The sequence below is a fragment of the Salvelinus fontinalis genome, chromosome 5 (genome assembly GCF_029448725.1).
Source record: "Salvelinus fontinalis isolate EN_2023a chromosome 5, ASM2944872v1, whole genome shotgun sequence".
In the NCBI taxonomy this organism is placed as follows: Eukaryota; Metazoa; Chordata; class Actinopteri; order Salmoniformes; family Salmonidae; genus Salvelinus; species Salvelinus fontinalis.
Window position 1 is genome coordinate 47,159,839 of NC_074669.1, and position 22,932 is coordinate 47,182,770.

Genomic DNA, 22,932 nt, shown 5'->3' on the forward strand with positions numbered 1-22,932 from the left:
ATTGGTGTCTCTGAGGGTCTTTGGCCTGGTTTGCTAACTACCTCTATCAAAGAGTGCAGTGTATAAAGTCAGAACATCTGCTGTCTCAGCCACTACCTGCCATCAAGGGAGTACCCCAAGGCTCAATCCTAGGCCCCACGCTTTTCTCAATTTACATCAACAACAAAGCTCAGGCAGTAAGAAGTTCTCTCAACCATTTACAATACCAGTAAAAGGTTTGGACACACCTTCTCATTCCAGGGTTTTTCTTTATTTCTACTATTTTCTACATTGTAGAATAATAGTGAAGACAGCAAAACTATGAAATAACACATATGGAATCATGTAGTAACCAAAAAAGTGTTAAACAGATTCAGATTCTTCAAAGCAGCCACCCTTTGCCTTGACAGCTTTGCACACTCTTGGCATTCTCTCAACTAACTTAATGAGGGAGTCAACTGGAATGCATTTCAATTAACAGTTGTGCCTTGTTAAAAGTGAATTTGTGGAATGTATTTCCTCTTTAATGTGTTTGAGACAATCAGTGATGTTGTGACAAGGTAGGGGTGGTATACAGTTGATTGCCCTATTTGGTAAAAAATACTAAATATTCAGTCCATAAGTCCATATTATGGCAAGACTGTCATTTGTTTTTGAACAGGACAATGACCCAAAACACACCTCCAGGCCGTGTAAGGGCTATTTGACCAAGGAAAGTGATGGAGTGCTGCATCAGATGACCTGGCCTCCACAATCACCCAACCTCTACCCAATTGAGATGGTTTGGGATGAGTTGGACCGCAGAGTGAAGGAAAAGCAGCCAACAAGTGCTCAGCATATGTGGGAACTCAAGCTTTTAAAAGACTCAATCATGAACACTCTTACTGACAGTTGTGGCTGCGTCGCGTGATGTATTGTTGTCTCTGCCTTCTTGCCCTTTGTGCTGCTGTCTGTGCCCAATAATGTTTGTACCATGTATTTGTGCTGCTACCATCTTGTGCTGCTACCATGTTGTTGTCATGTTGTCTTGATACCATGCAGTGCTGTCATGTGTTGCTGTCATGCTATATTGTCTTAGGTCTTTCTTTATGTAGTGGTGTGGTGTCTCTCGTCGTGATGTGTATTTTGTCCTATATTTTATTATTTATTTATTCTAATTCCAGCCCCCGTCCCCACAGGAGGTCTTTTTCTTTTTGGTAGGCCGTCATTGTAAATGAGTATTTGTTCTTAAACCTCTTTGGGCTAGGGGGCAGTATTTTGACATCCGGATGAAAAGCGTGCCCAAAGTAAACTGCTTGTTACTCATTTACAATATGCATATAATTGGTAGATTCGGATAGAAGACACTCTAAAGTTTCTAAAACTGTTAAAATAACGTCTGTGAGTACAGGAGAACTGAAATGGCAGGTGAAACCCAGAGGACCAACTACCCCCCCCCCAAAAAAAACTAATCGGCCTACCACTATTTCAATGACTGTCACTTTTATTATAAGACGAAATCCTCCCAGATTGCAGTTCCTAGGACTTCCAATAGATGTCAACAGTCTTTAGAAAGAGTTTCAGGCTGGTTTTTGTAAAAAATTAGGTAGAAGTTGTAGTTTTTCTAAGTGGCTCCCATTTTGGCTGTAGTGTTTCCATGCGCATGGACGAGAGCGTGTTCTTTTTGTTTATCTCTGGTAAAGACAATAACGATTCTCTGTCTTCAATTTGATCGTTTATTTACGTATTAGGGTACCTAAGGTTTGATTAGAAACATTGTTTGACTTGTTTAGATACGTTTATTAGTAACGTTTGGGATTCATTTTGTATGCATTTTGATGGAGGGAAACCAGTGGATTATTGACTGAAGCGCCCAGCTAAACTGAGTTTTTATGGATATAAAGAAGGACTTTATCGAACAAAAGGACCATTTGTATGTAACTGGGACCTTTTGGAGTGCCAACAGAAGAAGATCTTCAAAGGTAAGGCATTTATTATACCGCTATTTCTGACTTTCCTGTCGCAACTGCCTGGTTGGAAAATGATTTAAGCATTTGTATGCTGTCCTCAGATAATCGCATGTGCTTTCTCTGTAAAGCCTTTTTGAAATCTGACACTGCGGCTGGATTAACAAGAAGTTAAGCTTTATTTTGATGTATTGCACGTATATTTTCATGAATAATAAATATTTATAATACTGTAGTTTGAATTTCGCGCTCTGCAATTTCACCGGATGTTGTCGAGGTGTCCCGCTAGCGGCACGTCTAGCCGTAACATTAACTGACTTGCCTAGTTAAATAAAGGTTAAATAAATAAAACATTTATTAAAGCTCTCAGTAACAACAGAATAAATACAGACGATCTGGTCTGTCTTAATATCTGCCCCTCCCAGGAGGGAGTGTGTGTGTGTGTGTGTGGGTGTGTATATACAGTATATATATACTGAAACATTTTCCAGGCAAGACAGGACTCCTGCTTGGTCTGTCATCTTCGGTGGGTGCAGCAGTAGAGTTGAGCCGTCCTGGTGTCCGACGCCGCTTTCTCAGGATCCTGAGGTGTTCCTCAAGGAAACCAGTAGAAAGACGGTGGCGTCATCCTTGGGTGTACCAAGCGTCCTTGAAGATAAAACGGGGGGACCAGGGTTCAATTCCCACGCGGGGACCAGGATGAATATGTATGAACTTTCCAATTTGTAAGTCGCTCTGGATAAGAGCGTCTGCTAAATGACTTAAATGTAAATGTAAAAGTCTGTGTTTTTTTTTAAAAGACCCTTTCTGTTCAATATGGCTAGGATTTGGTCAAACCTATCAAAAAATATTACACCTTCAAGGGCTCCATATCAGTGGAAATAGTTGAGCTCCTCCATGATAGATAATGCAGTGAGTTTCCAAATTAAAACCTAACTTACAGCCTAACTTACAACTTATTTACGTATTAGGGTACCTAAGGTTTGATTAGAAACTGAATACTTGAGGCAAACAAACTGTTCCACTAATGAAGTAGACAGTTTTGTCTCAGATGTTGGGCTGAAGGAAAAGAGGGATAAACAGAAAAGACAACAATAATAAAAGGTACAATGTTTACTAAAGAATCACAAACTCACAATTCCCTTCACCAGGACCATTATTAATGATGTAACTACTGTAGAACACTCATGTCTCTCCAATCCTCTTGATGAGGTGTGAAATCAACACCTGGACCATGGGCTGTGTCTTCTTGATTGAGGTTCATGAGGGGCAGATAGCCTAGTGATTAAGAGCCTTGGGCCAGTAGTTACTTTGCCATCGTTCTTTTAGAAGTATTTTGTTTTCTGCAGTTTTGTTTCATAGAGGTTGCTGTTTGAATACCCGAGCCGACTAGATGTGCCCTTGAGTAAGGCACTTAAATCTAATTGCTCATTTAAGTCACACTAGATAAGAGTGTCTCCTAAATGACAAAAATGTAAATGTGATGAATAGCCCTGGCCGCAATGGCTTTGTCCTCCAGTGTTGTCTGGGTTCAAAACAGTTCCATTTGAGTCTTACATATGATCTGCAGCTAATAAGAGAACTTACAAATAATGCCACAACAGTCTGGTGTTGGTCCAACAGGTTCTGCTGGTATATGATGCAGTGCCTTAAAGAAGAATATAAAAAAGTAATCAGTCACTGTTTCATATAGTCATACTACATGATAGATACAACCTACAACAGCCATCCTGACAGCATAAGGAAGTCACTGGAAGCCACATTTTATTTATTTTTATTTAACCTTTATTTAACTAGGCAAGTCAGTTAAAGAACAAATTCTTATTTACAATGACGGCCTACTTGTAAAACCTCCCCGGCCAAACCCTCCCCTAACCCAGACGACGCTGGGCCAATTGTGCGCCACCCTATGGGACTCCCGACCACGGCCAGTTGTGAAATGGTCACACTTAGACCGCTGCGCCACTCGGGAGTCCCTTCTTTATGTGAGAAGAGATCTTTACAGTTATCTGCACCTTTTTTATTCTTAAATAACATACCGTATCCTTATCTACCATGCATTGATTGAGGTAACAGATCTTTGTGATGCAGGGCTTTACAGTGTGACCATTTTACTCGCATATGGGCCTAAAAATAGATGTGTGAACTGAAAAAGTAAAGAATGAGCACGTGCAAGTTGTGATTTATAGCAAAAACCTTACTGCCATAGTTATTTTGAAAGTATGCAACTACTTAGAGGAAGGGTACCAAAACATTTTGAAACAAAGATAGGTAAGACAACCACATATTACAGTCGCATATTGCATTACTTAAATAATTTCTAAACAAAAACAAAAGCCTACATATTTCTGCGCACAAAAATTAGTACGGGATGGGAGTGATTTTTATGAGAAGGGACAGGAAAGTTCAGGGGTTATAGAAGTGTTGAGGGATCAGGACAGTACAGGAAAATAATTGACAGGACAAGACGGTGTAGGAATGAATTTTCACTCCTCTGTGGATCCTAAGGGGCTAAAAAATTATTTCTATAACTATTACTATTCTATTACTGCAGCCGAAGCATCACCGGAGTGGGTGCTTCACTGTCGGCAATGGAGGATCAGCTACCTACGGAGGAGAGGCTACTATGGAGGAACTGGGAACGTCGGACAAAGAGATGGGCCTTGATGAAGACTTTCTCCCTGGCTGTACTGTACCATCGATACGCCATCCAATCAAGCCATACTGCCTTTTTCAAACTGCCTTAATTAACTAAATTAGTTTTCCATCTTTAATTTGTTGTTCATTGATGAAGTATGTATTTTGTTAACAAGAAGACCACAATGGAAATACGTTTCAAAACGTTTTTTGGTTATCCTCGATAGTTTGCAAATGCATTGTATGGCCTATTGATTAACGGAACACATTATTTATATTATGAGTATTATTTTGTGTTAGAATTGGCCATTTACCTTGAAACATTATCATTATAATGGTATTACATTGTTGTGTCTCAATTGGCCACTAGGCTATAAACAGGAGTTAAGCACAATGGTCAGCTTGATGTCGAAATGTCAGTGACCTGCTTGCATCCTGTACAATGGATTAATGATACAGACTTGTCTTGTGTGACTTAGTCATAAATCTGAGCGTACAGATTTATGAGCTGCTTGGGTGCGACCACAGTATGTGACCTCCTGTGTTTACGATCGGCAGGAATTTAGCTATGTGGGAAGTGCAGGGAGGAACAGAGAGTGGTGACGATATCAGCTATCTTGATCTACACAGACAAGCTAAATTACTTTTGCTAACTGTCACAAAGATAAAAGGATGTACTTTCTATAAAAGGCGAAAGACAGCTCTGTTCATTGTACTTTTCAACTCTGACTATTCTTAGTGATTGTTGATTGCTTCATTGTTGCAAATCTTATAATGAAGTTGTTTTGAAGAATAGTCTCTCTCCTTTTGGTTAGAGATTCCACAAAAATTTGCGACGGGGATGAGATGGCTTACTCCGCTTGCTGATTGATCCCGGGGAGACAGAGGTTAACTGTGCGCAGGGGCTGGGTTAGATGTGGCAGGGAGCCCCACACTCCGACTGAGTGGAGCAGGATGGGACCCGCCTCGGACCGGCAGGGAGCGTCATTGAGTGGGATACGCCATTCCGAACATACAGAGTTAAGGGTGAGACTGATTTTCTTAAACGCAACCTCCAATTGGGGAAAGTTCTAGGAACTTTTAAAATCCTGTTCTAAGAACTTTTTGAAAATCCTGTTATAGGAATAGGTCACGGTTTGGCAATACCCGGACAGAGTCCTGATGAAAGAGATTCCAGAATAAGATCCTGAGGTAGTGTAGAGATACCAGGGCAAAGTCCTGAAGAAATATGCCACGGGTTACGATCGTAAGTGTCACGACTTCCGCCGAAGTCGGTCCCTCTCCTGGTTCGGGCGGCATCCGGCGGTCGACGTCACCGGTCCTCTAGCCATCGCTGCTCCACCTTTCATTTTCCATTTGTTTTGTCTTGTTTTCCTGCACACCTGGTTTACGTCTCCTCATAATTACTATGTATATTTAGCCCTCTGTTCCCTCCATGTCTGTGTGGGGTATTGTTTATTGTCGAGCTTGGCACGCTTCCGGCTGGTTAGCACCAGGTTTTATGTATACCTGTGTTTTGTGGCAGCCGGTACTTTGTACTTTGTGGTACTGTGTGCTGCCTCACTTGTTTTAGGCATTTGGTATTGGTGACGCTATTGCGTTCTGGTCTTACTACTTGCCTCAGTAAAGTACTTTGTGTTCACTCATCTCTGCTCTCCTGCGCCTGACTTCAATGCACCAGCTACACCCACCATTGACAGTAAGATGTAAATGCATGAGCTACTGTACATTTTGTTAGTATTCACTATGCTACATCTCAGCAACCCAAAAGTCTTAATTACAAACAAAACAGGATAATGATAAGTCCACTGTCCTCCCTCCAATCATGAATTGTTTGTTTTAATCCACCACAATGTTTATGTGTCCTTTATTTAGCATGTACTACCCTTAGACACGACAACATTTATCTTGCCACCGAGTCTAACGATTTACTCCCATATATGACTGGTCTCTATGGAAAGGAGAAGGGCCACAGTACAATTCAAAAGGACAGCCGTGAGTTGGGGAGGAGTGAGGAATTTGGGCTGAGGTCAGGTCAGATGAAGTGAGAAAGAACAGGCATCACTCAAGTCCTGTCTAGTAACAGAGATGTATTGGCTGTCCAGATGTGTAAGGAGGAGACTCCTTACATTGTGTAAATGTCTTTGTCTTATGCAGCTGTGTGACCCAGTGGGTGAATAAACTTGGTTTAAGCTTTACTAGTCATTTGTGAGTTTTTACTCTGTTTATTTCAAACTTAACAATAATACTTATTTTATAGTTGAAGTGTACCTATGATGAAAATTACAGGCCTCTCTCATCTTTTTAAGTGGGAGAACTTGCACAATTGGTGGCTGACTAAATACTTTTTTGCCCTACTGTATACTTTCTCTTCCAGGAGAGGAGGGGGTGTCATTATCTCTCGCTTTGAAATGTTTCCAGAGACTGTGTCTCGGGAGAGCAGTTAGTGGAATTCTGCAGTTTTATAAGTATTAAGTTACCTGGATCCGGCCGTAAAAGGAGCGCCCAGATAAGTAAGGTCTTGCCATTTCTTTGTTTTTTGCCCTACGTTTTAACACACACATTGCTGTTGTTTTTGGAGAGAAAAAAATTACGTTCACTACGACCTTCTTTCACCACTCCTACCTGTGATCTGAGTCCAAGCCAGCAACCTGTGTACGAGCGGCAGGAGTGCGGCATGAGTCCTGAGACCGTGCATGTGGTGTGAGCATGGAGAGAGATCACATCCAAACTTCGCTCATGCTGCTGGTGTGCTGGTGGGAAAAAGGACCAGACAGAATTGACTGTATAGAATGACAGCTCAGGTGAGAGATTTGTGTGCTTGGGAAAATGTGATTATCCCCCAGATATTGTAATTGGGACATTATCAAGGGCCATCAATGGTGACAGGCATGCGTTACATATGTGCCGTTGAGAAGATGAACTGTAACGCTATCTGAAGAAGAAAATTAAAATACGTACAGACACCAGTGTTTCAGGTCAGGCAGTTTGTGCCCTCAAAAACACCTTTTAAGCCCAAGTCCCCCTTTTGTCCCATTGTCCAGAATGCCACACTAAATACATTTGCCAAGAAGATGAAATTTGATGTGGAGAATCTGTTTAAGGGTCAAATTGACTCTAACCAAACACAACGTAACCTTTCTAAGACAGAGAGAGATGCAGTTGAATCATTGTCCAAAAATGGACGGATTATGGTTAAAAAAGCAGGAGTAAAGAGAAATATGTGACAGAAGCCTACCGTCAATTAGACAATGATGAATTCTACCAATCTTTTACCTTCAACCCTACAGAGGACCTAAACACTGAATTGAAAGGGATCCTCACAGAAGCTAAGGAGAATGGCTACATTTCAGACAATGAGTTCAAATTTATTTTCAATGACAGTCCGCATATGGCTCCTTTAATTTTTAATCTTCTTCCAAAAGTCCACAAGAATCTTGAAAACCCCCCAGGCAGTAAAAATGGCAAAGGTAGTTTGCATTCATCAATCTTTAGGAAGCCTACAGATGGTTCCTCTCTAGGTTTCTTCCTAGGTTCTGGCCTTTCTAGAGAGTTTTTCCTAGCCACCGTGCTTATCCACCTGCATTGCTTGCTGTTTGGGGTTTTAGGCTGGGTTTCTGTACAGCACTTTGTGACATCAACTGATTTAACTTCTCTGGGATATGTGGGACGGTAGCGTCCCACTTGGCCAAAAGCCAGAAAAAATGTAACACGCCAAATTTAAATATATTACTATAAAAATAAATCTTTCATGAAATCACACATGAAAGACACCAAATTAAAGCTACACATGTTGTGAATCCAGCCAACGTGTCTGATTTCAAAAAAGGATTTACGGGGAAAGCACAACAAACAATTATGTTAGCTCTGTACATAGCCACAGAAAAACACAGCCACTTTCCCAGCAAAAGATAGTAGTTACAAAAAGCAGAAATAGAGATAAAATGAATCACTAACCTTTGATGATCTTGATCAGATGACACTCATAGGACATCATGTTACACAATACATTTATGTTTTGTTCGATAATGTGCATATTTATATGCACAAATATGGGTTTACATTGGCGCCATTTTCAGAAATGCCTCCAAAATATCCAGAGAAATTGCAGAGAGCCACGTCAAATAACAGAAATACTCATCATAAACTTTGATGAAAGATACATGTTTTACATAGAATTAAAGATACACTTGTTCTTAATGCAACCGCTGTGTCAGATTTCAAAAAAACTTTACGGAAAAAGCACACCATGCAATAATCTGAGACGGCGCTCAGATTTAACAACATTTCTCCGCCATGTTGGAGTCAACAGAAATACGAAATTACATCATAAATATTCCCTTACCTTTGATCATCTTCATCAGAATGCACTCCAAGGAATCCTAGTTCCACAATAAATCGTTATTTTGTTCGATAATGTCCATTACTTATGTCCAAGTAGCTACTTTTGCTAGCATGTGTAGTACACGTGTCCAAACGCTCGCACAGATGCAGGCAAACGTCGGACGAAAACTTCAAAAGGTTATATTACAAGTCGAGAATCAATCTTCAGGATGATGTTATCATAGATTTCCAATAACGTTCCAATCGGAGCATTCCTTCATGTCTGTAGAAGTTATGGAACGCAAGGCGATATCATGAGGAAAGCGCATGACCAGGAACTGGAAATCTGCCAGACCACTGACTCATTCCCCTCTCATCCGGCCCCACAACACAGTATAAACTTCATTCAACGTTCTACCGACTGTTGACATCTAGTGGAAGGCATAGGAAGTACAAACAGATCCATATATTACAGGGAATTGGCAGAAGGAAGGGAACAGCTTTCTGGAGTGAAATGCAACCCTGATCAGTCAGGTCTTTAGTTTCAATGTTTGTCCTCTCGTCAAAACCGGAAAGACAAAAAACAGCTGTTCATCAGGACCTTGATTAGCTGAGTCAGGTGTGTTAGAGCAGGGTTGGCGCAATAGTGTGCACATCCAATAGCTCTCCAGGAGGAGGGTGGAGGGTTGGCCACACCTGGTTTACTTTAGACCATCAACTTGTGGGCTATATCCCCTACATGCAGTCAGCCTGTTCTGGGCTAGTGAGGCGCTTCCCTCTATTCCTGCTATGCTGGCTAAGACTGTCCCCATGTTCATCAGGACAACCACTCCTCAGTAGGCCTACATCTCACCTTAAAATGTTACTGTACAGAAAGCTGCTTTGCTATCTGACATGAGACATTGCCATAGAACCTTCATTGACAGTGGGGGTGATCTTCTACTGTCTGTAAAAGCACTAATTCAGCTCTGTTCTACTACAGTTCAAATCTTGTGTGAAATTTTGTCTATACAGTTTACAAGCATGGCTTAAGAAAGCAGAAAACAAAATTCCAATATCAAGTGACAGGTTTTACCCTTTGTATTTTTTATTTGCTGAGTAACTTAAACTGCAGTAGGGATTCTCTGGCTTTGACCTAGGTGAGATATACTATTTGCTAGGTGACAATGCATACTGGTCAGGTAGGCAGTAAAACTGATGACAGTCTTCAGAGGTTGGCTCTGTAGGTCTACTGTCTGACAGAGATGGGTATAAAGTCTGCAGACTGTCTGATATTATTTTCTATGTCCATCTTATTTTAAACTAGCTAATAATTTAAATGTTGATTTACAATCATTTAGAAGTGCCTTATACATTTAAAGTTTCCTAGTATACTTCACCTCTGAGCTGCAGAATACCACGGTGATTACTTTTTGAAGGTGCACTTTATTAAATCAATCTATTGGAGATGGAGGCAGGGAGTAGGCTAAAGAATTGCACATGTTGGTTTACACACATACCTTGGTTTACACTGGCTTGGTTACAACACACTTCCAAGTGTAGAGTTCTACACCATGTGTGCGATTTAAACCAGAGATCAACTCACTAGAGAAGCTTGGATAGAGGACAGGACACAATATGGGCGAGTATACCAAACCGAGGCAGGTAAATATCACACCCACTTCAGTGTGACAGTCAGTTGCAATGAAGCTTGAGTGTTTTATTTTTAAAATTTTAACTAGGCAAGTCCGTTAAGAACAAATTCTTATTTACAATGACGGTCTACCGGGGAACAGTGGGTTAACTGTCTTGTTCAGGGGGCAGAACGACAGATTTTTACCTTGTCAGCTCGGGGATTTGATCCAGCAAAACTTTCGGTTACAGGGCCAACGCTCTAACCACTACGCTACCTGAGTGTAGCCCATAAGGGGAATTAGCAAGTGGAATAATTTACCTGCAGCGCAACCTGGCTATAGAATGGTTTGTCCTATTCGAGTCCCATAGTGTTGTCCTTGCTTGCAATTGGTCATCTCCCAACTGTTACAAGACATGAACATGATTTGTGTATGCAGCATTTACCGCATTTGTGTTGAGCACATTTTGCATTACAGTTTATGCCAAAAGGTACTAGTGTAAATTAAACTGACCTCTACATTTACACGGTGTAAATAATGAGTGGTACATCCTACATGCATTAAATTAATTATGGAAAATGTAGTACGACAAAGTACATGAAGTCGTCCTCGCAGTGTATTGCAAGTATAGCCTACACTACATATCCTAGCTTGCACTGCGTCGACAGCAGTCGTGTGTTGGTTCTCCAAGATGGCGTCGTTGGGAAGGAGGCGCGGTGTCCAAGTCAACAGGGAGAGGTCAGTTATACTCAATCATTGCCATATCACGACTATTTGTGTCCAAGGTCTATGTTATGATACGCCACGCATTCACTATTCCATCATATGGCTTTTAAAAGCTGAATACAGCTGTCACTTTCCCGAATTCCTTCCTCCATAACTGCTCATGTGATGTTTTGATTAGCATGTTTGCTAGCCTGTTCATCAAAGCTTCAAAATCAAGTTCTGGATAGGTTAGCCACCCAACTAAAATAGTGTGAAAACATGTCGTAACGTTACAAAGTAGATATACTAGCTCATATCAAATATAACGTTGTTATACGACCGATAACTCACCGCTTGCAATTTACGTATTAGCTAACGTTAGTTTTCAGAGCAGCAAGCTTCCAAACAGCGGTGGAGTTAACCAATGTAACGTTATGACCTGACGTTATGCCAAGCTGCATCCAATACAGCACAACAACTAATATAGCTGTTACTTGAATTGTTTACACAGTTGTGAATGATCAACATGTTCGCTAACCCAGAGTTTTGTTTACGTTAGCCAGCTAACAGTAGTTAGCTACTTGACGGGTGCTTTCAGAATTCGCTCTGGCGTGTTAGACTGACTCAGTGTGCTCAGCCAGGGTGAATTTACGAACGCAGGCTTATTTAGCTAACCGTGTGAACCTTGTTAGGAGCTAGTTAGCACTCTTGCGCGGGGCATAATGTTTGCAAAGTGAAGGATTCGAGTTTTACACGTGTGTTATTTCCACTTGTTATAGCTGCATTTGTTTTCTCCCGCATATTGTTTATTGCCCATAGCTACGTTAGCATTAATACCATAGCTTATTACTAACAGGCAACTTGACAGTGACTGATGCCTAGTGAGTGAACTGAGAATTTTAAACGCGAGAAAATACCCTACTTTCCCTTTGATTCAACAACTCTTATTTATGTCAAACATGCACAAGTAACACACAAGTGTTTTGTTCTTACCATACATTGTGCTGAAAAAAGTTGTTGTGCAGTAATCTGATATCAAGGTCATGGACTGTCAATTTTAAAAAGTAGTTCCCCTTATTTCTTCACAAGTGGTATTCATCTTTTATATATTTTTTATTTCACCTTTATTTAACCAGGTAGGCTAGTTGAGAACAAGTTCTCATTTGCAACTGCAACCTGGCCAAGATAAAGCAAAGCAGTTCGAGACATACAACAACACAGACTTACACATGGAATAAACAAACATACAATCAATAATACAGTAGAAAAATCTATATACAGCATGTGCAAATGAGGTAGGATAAGGGAGCTAGGCAATATATAGATCTCTATATCGTTTAAAAAATGGTGCAACCACTTGCCTTGCCTAATGATCTTTTCCATCTACTTACTATTTATAATCTCCTCTCTCTGTGCACAGGGGAGTGATGGCGGCAACGGACTGCTACATCGTTCATGAGATCTACAACGGGGAAAACGCGCAGGACCAGTTTGAGTACGAGCTGGAGCAGGCACTGGAGGCACAGTACAAGTACATTGTGATCGAGCCCACGCGCATTGGCGATGAGACGGCCCGCTGGATCGCCGTGGGCAACTGCCTGCACAAGATGGCCGTGCTGTCAGGTACCGCCTGCCTCCTGACGCCGCTCTCGCTACCGCCCGAGTACTCGCGCTACGTAGCACTGCCCACTGGTGCCCTCAGCGTGGCATGCTCCACCCTCTATGGAATCTCCTGGCAGTTCGATCCCTGCTGCAAGTACCAGGTGGAGTACAACAGCCAAAAACTCTCGCGGCTGCCCCTGCACACACTCACCTCCTCCACGCCAGTGGTGCTGGTGCGCAGGGACGACATCCACAGAAAGAGACTCCACAACACGATAGCGCTGGCCGCCCTGGCCTACTGCGCCAAGAAGATCTACGAACTCTACGCGGTATGAGCACACTCGGAAGAGGTTTTAAGAATATATATAACGGGAAAAGAATCCACCAAGTGGAAGCCATGAGCACAGTTGAGGATTTGCCCCTAACCCCCCCCACCCCACTTGAGCGGGCGCTTAATTTTGGGCTGTTTGATGGATCAGAGGGATATAGTTAAATCTAGAAGGAATTATTTTTACCTTCTCATTTTCTTTACTTGTAAGTGACATCACCAGTGCACTTATCCATATGGAACCCTTGTGCCTCTTCCCTGTCCCTGTATCCCACAATACACTAAGTTAGTGCACAATGGTAGCTAAGTAAAAATAAATAGACTGAATCGTGTTGCAGTTGAAATGGACAGACTTAAGTATTACCAACATTTGTCTATTCCTTGTAGTTTTACTGTACCCCTTTCTTGCTGATCAGTACGTCACCCTTTCATTAAACATTAGGATATTTCAAACTCTCCTTTCTGTATTTTCTTTTTCATTAAACAAATTCTACACCATGTCTTGAATCACAAAGGCGACTATCTTTGTTTTCAGATTTTTGTCTTTCTAGGTTTAGTCACTCTTTGGAACAAAGACAAAGTCAAGACCTTTAAACATACTTGTTTGGTCATCCCTCACCAGTCAAAGTTGTCAAGAACAAGACAGACCAACACAAATGCAGCCATGCGCAGCAAGTCCTATTGACTTTATTCATTTCTCAACTATTCTACATGTTGAATCGCTACCATCGTGTTGTTCTGTCTTGTCCTTTACACACATCCAGTCATGGGTAAAAAGCCTGTCCAAATGGAGCTCTTTGTGGGATTGTTACACTTAATGGGGACTTGCTGTGAGTGTAGGAGTGGGTTGTGTATGTAAGGAACATATAAAATCAAAAGTTTGAGATCACTCAGAAATGTCCTTGTTTTGAAAGAAAAGCAAAGCAATTTTGTTCTTTAAAATAACATCAAATTGATCAGAAATACAGTGTAGCTGTAAACAGCAGATTTCTTTTCTGGAATATCTACATAGTTGTACAGAGGCCCATTATCAGCAACCATCACTCCTGTGTTTCCCGACGGCACGTGTTAAACTTGAATTAGCTATCATTTTAAAAGGCTAATTGATCATTAGGAAACCCTTTTGCAATTATGTTAGCACAGCTGAAAACTGTTCTGATTAAAGGAGCAATAAAACTGGCCTTTCGACTAGTTGGAGTATCGGCATTTGTGGGTTTGATAACAGGCTCAAAATGGCCAGAAACAAAGGACTGTCTTCTGAAACTCATCAGTCTATTCTTGTTTTGAAGGCTATTCCATGCGAGAAATTGCCAAGAAACTGAAGATCTCGTACAACGCTGTGTACCTTCACAGAACAGCGCAAACTGTCTCTCGCCTCTTCACTGTTGACGTTGAGAGTGGTGTTTTGCGGGTACTATTTAATGAAGCTGCCATTTGAGGATGCTCGGTGTATATGGATCTGATTCCCAAATGATGCCAGTAGTCTTGTGGTGTTTTTTAATCTTAAAATCAGGTCGTTTGCGATGTAAAATACATGTAACTCGACTTGGCCGGGTTACAAGAAAATGGTAATTCGTAGTTTAAATTATTATTTTTTTTTCTAAATGTCTCACTAGTAAATTAATAAGCTGTTGTAGGCCTTTGGAAATTTCAATGAGAGAGCAATATTCATTTGTGTTTCTAACCAATTGTATTTATTATTTGAAATGGTCAGGTTTTGCAGCTTGATGGGGGCCTGATTGTCATTCTTTGCAACGCTTGAAATGGTTTGCAAGTGTTGATTATGACTGCATTGTAAATGTAACCAGCCAACCAAGTATTTGGCTATCATCAGTACAGGGCAACATACCCCGTTTGCCTGTGTTTTCTTTCACATTTCTGCTTTGCAAAATATTATACAAACTAAACAATGCCCATCCATGAACAATGTCTTTGTTGGGCCTGCAGTTAAAATACTTACAAAATGTACAGTAATTGTGCTATATTATTACCTCCAGCTTTGGATCATCTTGATATGAATTTGAGAGTCGATATCAGTTGAGAATCGTGTGATACCAGAGAAAAGAGAGGCCCATGTCGGTGGAAAATCTGTCTCCCTCCAGCAGGTGGCATATTTTTGTTTCGCACACCAAGCAATGGGTTTTTGAATGGAGGTCAATGAGTGTCAAATTGGTCAACAGAAATATGAATGGCTTATTTGATCAAATAGAAGTTTCTTAATGCTTAAGTTGTTACTAGTGTACTGATATAAGTAGTAAACGTGACTTCCCGGCAACTTAGATATAAAGTGTTTTTTTTCTCAGAGTTGTCTTGATATGGCTACGCATATTCATGACATGAGCCTAGTAGTAGCATACAGGCGGTTGACGTCAATAACCCTCATTGAATATTCAAAACAGGATTACAATAATGAGATGTATAATGAGAAAGGACAGCCTGATGTTCCGCTTCGTGGATAACGACTACCATTGTTAAGGCGGAGAGATCTGTATCTTGTCAGTATATCCATCATCTTTGGTGATGCTTTGGTGTGACTGTGACAGATATAAAATGTGTAGAGTTTAAACTATTGTAAACTAAAGGAATACAACCTGTTTCCACCTGTTAAAAAATGGGATAACCCGGGTTAGAAATAATGCTCACCCACTGTTGGACAGCCTATACGTGATTGGCAGAAACCCTTTTAACGTCACAACTGATTGGCTGGAATTAAACTTTCTTAGCTGTTTCCGGGTTACTTTCTACAGTCGGTGTTTGGATCTCAAAGATTACTATCAAATATTATCATAATAAACCTTTGTATGTTGACGACGATTCAGATGGACAGGTGTCAGGTTCAGGTGTGTCAAGTCATTCGGCATAGCAACATATATTTGCGGCACTTTGGTTAGTCATGTTGAGCTTATTATTAGCCATCTGTCATTAGCTGCAGTACTAGCTAGGCTCATAATTTTAGTATGGTGGCTTGGTTGTGAAATATTAAAAATAATTTAGCAACTGATGTAGCTAGTGACTGATTCTTCTGTATTTAACGTGAGGGTTCTGCCTTGTTGCAAAGTAAACTAGCTAGAAGACCAAACTGTGTCATTGTATACGGTCGGGAGCATAACAGCAGCTGTCACTTGTTAATGTGTGCTTGTTTCTATTTAGCCAGCAGATCCGCTTGCTTACAGCTGCACTAGTGTCGATTCGCGCTATAAAGCATGTGTGAAACGCAAACGAACTCAGGCTGAAACGAATCCTGGACCTGCATGAGTAGCGGGTTCAAGATTCAGGACCAGAGTACCAGGTATTGTAACACGGCAGCGCGAGTCGCGTGGAACTTTTTTGCATGTGTTAACAAGCTAGCTCCCTAACATGATGTAGAATGTGTGTTTTGCTAATCGCAATCAAACTGTTTTCAGGTCTTGTGAAAGCAAAAGTTATCGTGTAGAATTCTCACAAATGCTCCAGGTAATCGAAACAGGGTACACATTTAATGTGAAAATGCCCTAAGACATTGAGGAGCCGGCGGAAAACGTACCTCAAACCTGGGATGAGAAATGCGTTGTACGCCGAATCAGTGGAGGACCATCCTCACTGAATTTCATAAAAATAGGGAAACATTAAAGTTATCCTTTTTAGATAAAACTATACTAAATATATTTCACCAAATAACTGATTAAAACGCACTGTTTTGCAATTAAGTTCTACAATAGCCTCAGCAGCACTTTGTAGGATATGGTGTAGCCGGAGGGCAGCTAGTTTCTGTTGACTTAAAACCTCTAACGAGTCACAAACCCGGATCCGGGATCCCCCCCATCAAAAAAGCTGACTAGCATAGCCTAGCCTAAAGCCACAGGGATATCATATAATAAAATGTTCCTGAAATCACAAGTCCAAGACACCAAATGAAAGATACACATCTTGTGAATCCAGCCATCATTTCTGATTTTTAAAATGTTTTACAGGGAAGACACAATATGTATTTCTATTAGTTAACCACCATAGCAAAAGACACAACTTTTTTTTCCCACCATTTTTTTCCTGCATAGGTAGCTATCACAAATTAGACCAAATAAAGATATAAATAGTCACTAACCAAGAAACAACTTCATCAGATGACTGTCTGATAACATATTTATTGTATAGCATATGTTTTGTTCGAAAAATGTGCATATTTCAGGTATAAATCATAGTTTTACATTGCAGCCACCATCACAACTCTCACCAAAGCAACTAGAATAACTACAGAGAGCAACGTGAATTACCTAAATACTCATCATAAAACATTTATGAAAAATACACAGCGTACAGCAAATGAAAGACAAAGATCTTGTGAATCCAGCCAATATTTCAGATTCTTTAAGTGTTTTACAGCAAAAACACAATTTAGCATTATATTAGCTTACTACAATAGCCAACCACACAGCAGCATTGATTCATGCACGTTAGCGATAGCGAATAAACCAGCAAAAGATATAAAAAATTTCACTAACCTTCTCAAAACTTCATCAGACGACAGTCCTATAACATCATATTACACAATATATACACTGCTCAAAAAAATAAAGGGAACACTTAAACAACACAATGTAACTCCAAGTCAATCACACTTCTGTGAAATCAAACTGTCCACTTAGGAAGCAACACTGATTGACAATACATTTCACATGCTGTTGTGCAAATGGAATAGACAAAAGGTGGAAATTATAGGCAATTAGCAAGACACCCCCAAAAAAGGAGTGATTCTGCAGGTGGTGACCACAGACCACTTCTCAGTTCCTATGCTTCCTGGCTGATGTTTTGGTCACTTTTGAATGCTGGCGGTGCTCTCACTCTAGTGGTAGCATGAGACGGAGTCTACAACCCACACAAGTGGCTCAGGTAGTGCAGTTCATCCAGGATGGCACATCAATGCGAGCTGTGGCAAAAAGGTTTGCTGTGTCTGTCAGCGTAGTGTCCAGAGCATGGAGGCGCTACCAGGAGACAGGCCAGTACATCAGGAGACGTGGAGGAGGCTGTAGGAGGGCAACAACCCAGCAGCAGGACCGCTACCTCCGCCTTTGTGCAAGGAGGTGCACTGCCAGAGCCCTGCAATATGACCTCCAGCAGGCCACTTACTTTTTGATGAGCTTCCATCAGAATCTTGTGCAAGTGGTCCTTTGTCCAGAATCATCGTTGCTCGGTTGTAGATTGACGTCTTCAACTTAGGAATTGGCAGCAAACATTAGCTATGTGGCCCAGACGTGCCCAACTCTTCATAACGCAGCACAAAGAAATATCCGAAAATCGCAATATACTGATATAAACGGATATAACTCGGTTTAAAATAACTACATTATGATGTCTTTAACACCTATATCGAAAAAAATCAGAGCCGGATATATCTAAGGCCTATAACGAGAGCTTTTCAGAATGCCATCCTGAGGTCTGTCTTGCGCCATGACGAACGTTGAAAAGAGCGCACCCCCGGTTCCAAGAGCCTTTAATATGGCCTCCGATCTGCCTAGCAACACCATTCCAATTCTCACTGCTTACTGACATCTAGGGGAAACCGTATGCAGTGCATGTCGACTCATAGATTACGTGCAATTGAATTAACTGACCCTGGAACAGAGCACCCATTTCAGATTTCTCACTTCCTGACAGGAAGTTAGCTGCAACTTGAGTTCTGTTTTACTCACAGATATAATTCAAACGGTTTTAGAAACTAGAGAGTGTTTTCTATCCAATAGTAATAATAATATGCATATTGTACGAGCAAGAATTGAGTACGAGGCAGTTTAATTTGGGAACGAATTTTTACAAAGTCGAAATGGCGCCCCCCTATTAAGTACAAAACCTAGGAGGCTAATTGGTTCTCACCCCCTTCCATGGACGTACACAGTCATCATGACAACTTCTGGACAACTACAGTGCATACAATGTGGTGAGTAGTTGACTCAAAGAGAGTGAAAGACAATATTTGAACAGTTTTGAACAAATACATTTCTTCAAAAATGAAGCGAGAGAGAGAGCTAGCTATTGTTGTATTTTTTGCACTTTCACCTAGTTTAGCTTACTCAGAGAGGGATGCTATGTTAGCTAGCTGCTATGGCTATCCAACACTGGAAGTCGTCAAGGTAATCTTTTGGTTTTATTAATCTATTGCCACCCGGGCCCACCGGTGTAACTGCTAAACTGCTTGCTGACAGTACACTGTACTGCATGATTTGTAGTGTTAGTTCTAGTAACTATGTTGACTATGACGTTTGCTAATATGGTGACAACGCTGTAGGCTGTGTGTAGCGCTTATGAAATGGTTTGGCTTGGCAAGTTTACTTTTGCCTGGTCACAGACAGCTGATATGTTGTGCACTGAAGTCCACAATCAAAGGGAAAAGGTGTTATGAGAGCGCGTAGATGTGATCATGCTGTTTGTACGTGGCTGCTATGAAAGTGAACTAACTGCTTTTGCATGTGATCACGGGGGTAATCATGACCCCAATTCTGTTGGAAAAATGTTTCTTAATAAACGGAAGCAAACAGAAGGAAACGGGGATAAACAAACTTTCATTTGCAACTGTTGGACTAATGATTGCACCCTAGATCATCTAGATGCAGGCAAGAGTGTGCAAGGCGGCATTGAATATGTCACTGTCTGTCACCTTGATTACTTACATTTCTCACAACCTATGTTATAAACTTTCATTCATAGGCTAGGTTTAGCAACTTAATGATGGCTATAGGGAAAATGCAAGTATTTATTTATTTTATTTAACTAGGCAAGTTAGTTAACAAATTGTTAGTTACATTGACGGCCTATGAACAGTGGGTTAAGTGCCTTGTTCAGGGGCAGAATGACAGATTTTTACCTCGTCAGCTCGGGGATTCGATCTAGCAACCTTTCGATTACTGGCCCCATGCTCTAACCATGTAGTAGACTAAACCTATCGATGTTACATTGAACTGGGTGAATGGAGTAAGAATGACAGTCATCCAATATGCTGTAATAATAGAAGTAAGACCATGCAACAACAACAACAAAAAAGTGTCCTCCCTCATCTTAAACTGCACCGACCGCCATTGCTCCAAATTGTCCCATTATCCCATCTGCACAGAATGGACCCCATTTTTACTGCAAAACCATTTACAGAAAATTGTGTATGTCCAAACTATTGGATTTAAGCTGATTGGCCCCTCTTGAATCCACTTTACAACCTGTGTAGAGCTTAATTGGCATACATAGGTGGCACGTGATAAGGGAATTTATATGTTTAAAGTAATGACTAAAGAATTCCACCCTGAAACGTAATTATTAGATTAGGTAACATGTATTAGAGTGATTAGTCTAAAATCCAATAAGGTTTGGTTGAGGCAAGTTAAAGGTGAGAAAACACAGGACAATTGAACTATACATGACCTGACCTGGTTGAAACTCTGAAAAACTTACGACAGGAAAGAGACCCTGTCAAGGTCCCTCTAATCTAGGGAGGGAGGGAACGGCATGGAACTGCCAGCTTGGTAGAGATAAACGAGGAATGTGGACTGTGGGGAAAGATACATCCCACCTACTGTTTGTGTGTCTGTGTGTGCGTGTAAGTAGGTGGGGGGGTGGGAGTTATAAAATGACATGTCTTTGCATTCTTGACTTTAGAACGTTCTCTGAATAAACCTTACGGTCCTTTTGCAGAAGCAGAGTCTTTGCCTTATTATTATTAAACCCAGGGTCTTACAAACCTCGGGGATTGGTCAAAGCTTAAATAATTGTTTAGTTATGATCATTGGGATTGAAAATTCTTGTGACACACGTGAGTTTAAAGTTTGGGGAAGATAAAAACACCTTTTATAATAAAGCATTACATGAATAATCAAATTTGCGGTCAGTGTTTTCCTGCTAATTGATTGCATTTTAGAACATTCGCTCCTAAAGCCTACTGCTGTGTGCGCATTTCTGCGCTTATAATGTAAAGAAATAGCCTAATAGTTTATCAACATTTTAAGCTAAACGTTCTTAACTGTTGCATCAGCCTCATTGCTTTAAAAATGTTTTTTTTTATGTGAGTGGTATTGATTTGGGATCTATCGCATCCCGTAAAGTATGTTTGGAATATTGGTCAACTATTGTACTATGGGGGATAGTAGATTGACATAGGATAGTGCTTTTGATGTTCGTTAGGCCTACTCATCATGTTGGCTGACAAGAATTTAATGTGGACAGTTCTTCTAACATCTTCAATATGCGCCTCGGAATTCGATAAGGGACGCATGCAGTTGCATCCCCATTGTGTGTGTATTCACTTGTAGCCTATTTCAGAGTTGAGATGCCTGTGAGAAGGACCCGATCACATGAAGTGCATTGGCTAATAAGAATTTAGATATCTGAGAGAGCCATGTGAGTGAGAGGTGCTTCGGCGCAAGGCTGCTGGGAAAAGGGAATTATAATTATTATATTTAGCCCATGGGCACAACGGCCACTTTTGCTGCAAAAGGCATTGATTTTTAATGGGGCATTACGGCCACACAAGGGGGATGCCGCCGGGAAATTCGAGGCCTGGTGAGAATATTAGCAAGTGCTTGTCAAATTGTGAATGAGAGACTGATGAAGTGTGTGCAGCCTGCACAAGAAACAATGCAGAGCTCATGCCTTTCATGCATCTTTTTTTCAAAATCATCAGTAGAGTTCCATCAAGCAGCCTTAAAATGTATAAAAAATCAAAGCATATAGCCAAACGTTTGTATTACAACTAAAGTTGCATAATTAACTTTAAATTAAGCATATAGAAGAACTTCTTAGGGATAGGCGTCCCGTCAGCAGGACACCTGTCAACAACTGCGGGTGAAATTGGAGGGCGCGCAATTCAAATAAATAATCATAAAAATTATGGATATTAAACATCTAGGTACATACAAGTGTCTTATATCGGTTAAAAGCTTAAATTCTTGTTAATCTAACTGCATTGCCCGATTTACAATAGGCTTTACAGCGAAAGCATGCCATGCGGTTGTTTGAGGACAGCGCCCCACATCAAAATATTTTTCAACCAGCACAGGCTTCGTAAAATCCCAAATAGCGATTACATTTTTTGAAAATTTCCCTCTGATTTGCAATCCCAAGGGTCCCAGCTACAACATGCATGGTTGTTTTGTTAGATAAAATCCTTCTTTCTATCCCAAAAAAGTCTGTTTAGTTGGCGCCATCGATTTGAGTAATCCACTCATTCAACATGCAGAGAAATGAATCCAAAAAACTACCGCTAAACTTTGTTAAAACAAGTCAAAATACGTTTCTATTTAATCGTCAGGTACCCTTATATGTAATTAAACTATAATATTTCAAAACGGAAAGAAGTATGTTCAATAGAAAAGCTAAATTAGCAAGTGCGCGTCCTCTTCATCGCGCACACAGACTGATTTCCAACTCGGACTCCCGGTACCAAAACTCAAAATTCTTCCTTGTTTGGGAAGAAACAAGCCTGACACCTTGAACAAAGACTCTTGACCTCTAGTGGAAACCATAGGACTTGCAATCTGGGAGCTGGAATTGCATAGGACCCATAGCTTTCCATTGAAAGAGCATGGGCTCTCAAAACATTTTTTTTCCTGTTGGTTCTTCTTTGGATTTTCTCCTACCATATCAATTGTTTTATAGTCTCATACATTATTTTAACATTTCTACGAACTTCAAAGTGTTTTCTATCCAATGGTACCAATTATATGCATATCCTGAGTAACAAGCAGTAACTGGGCCTGAGTTACAGGCAGTTTACTTTGTGGAGAAAAATAGACCCTACACAGAATAGCCACGTGTGCGCACTCCTTCGGAAATTATTTGGAGA

At 40.7% G+C, this 22,932-nt stretch overlaps 1 protein-coding gene and 1 long non-coding RNA gene across 4 annotated transcripts; one reads left to right on the forward strand and one right to left on the reverse strand.

Annotated features, from left to right (window-relative positions):
- Positions 1–228: 228 nt before the first annotated feature.
- Positions 229–12,684, reverse strand: LOC129855720 (uncharacterized). 3 transcript variants are annotated; one of them, XR_008759554.1, is made up of 4 exons: positions 12,595–12,684; positions 7,188–7,315; positions 3,513–3,573; positions 229–2,573 (listed from the first exon to the last, which is right to left on the reverse strand). It is a non-coding gene; the product is annotated as an uncharacterized LOC129855720 (long non-coding RNA). The 3 variants fall into 3 exon arrangements; XR_008759552.1 differs by lacking the exon at positions 229–2,573 and having other exon boundaries at positions 3,024–3,573; XR_008759553.1 differs by lacking the exons at positions 229–2,573; positions 12,595–12,684 and adding an exon at positions 11,555–11,642 and having other exon boundaries at positions 3,024–3,573.
- On the forward strand, positions 10,638–13,633 carry LOC129855719 (transmembrane protein 11, mitochondrial-like). The gene is made up of 2 exons (XM_055923672.1): positions 10,638–11,236; positions 12,624–13,633. Exons 1-2 carry the CDS (start codon positions 11,190–11,192, stop codon positions 13,138–13,140), a joined length of 564 nt encoding a protein of 187 aa, XP_055779647.1. The 5' UTR covers positions 10,638–11,189; the 3' UTR covers positions 13,141–13,633.
- Positions 13,634–22,932: the final 9,299 nt, after the last annotated feature.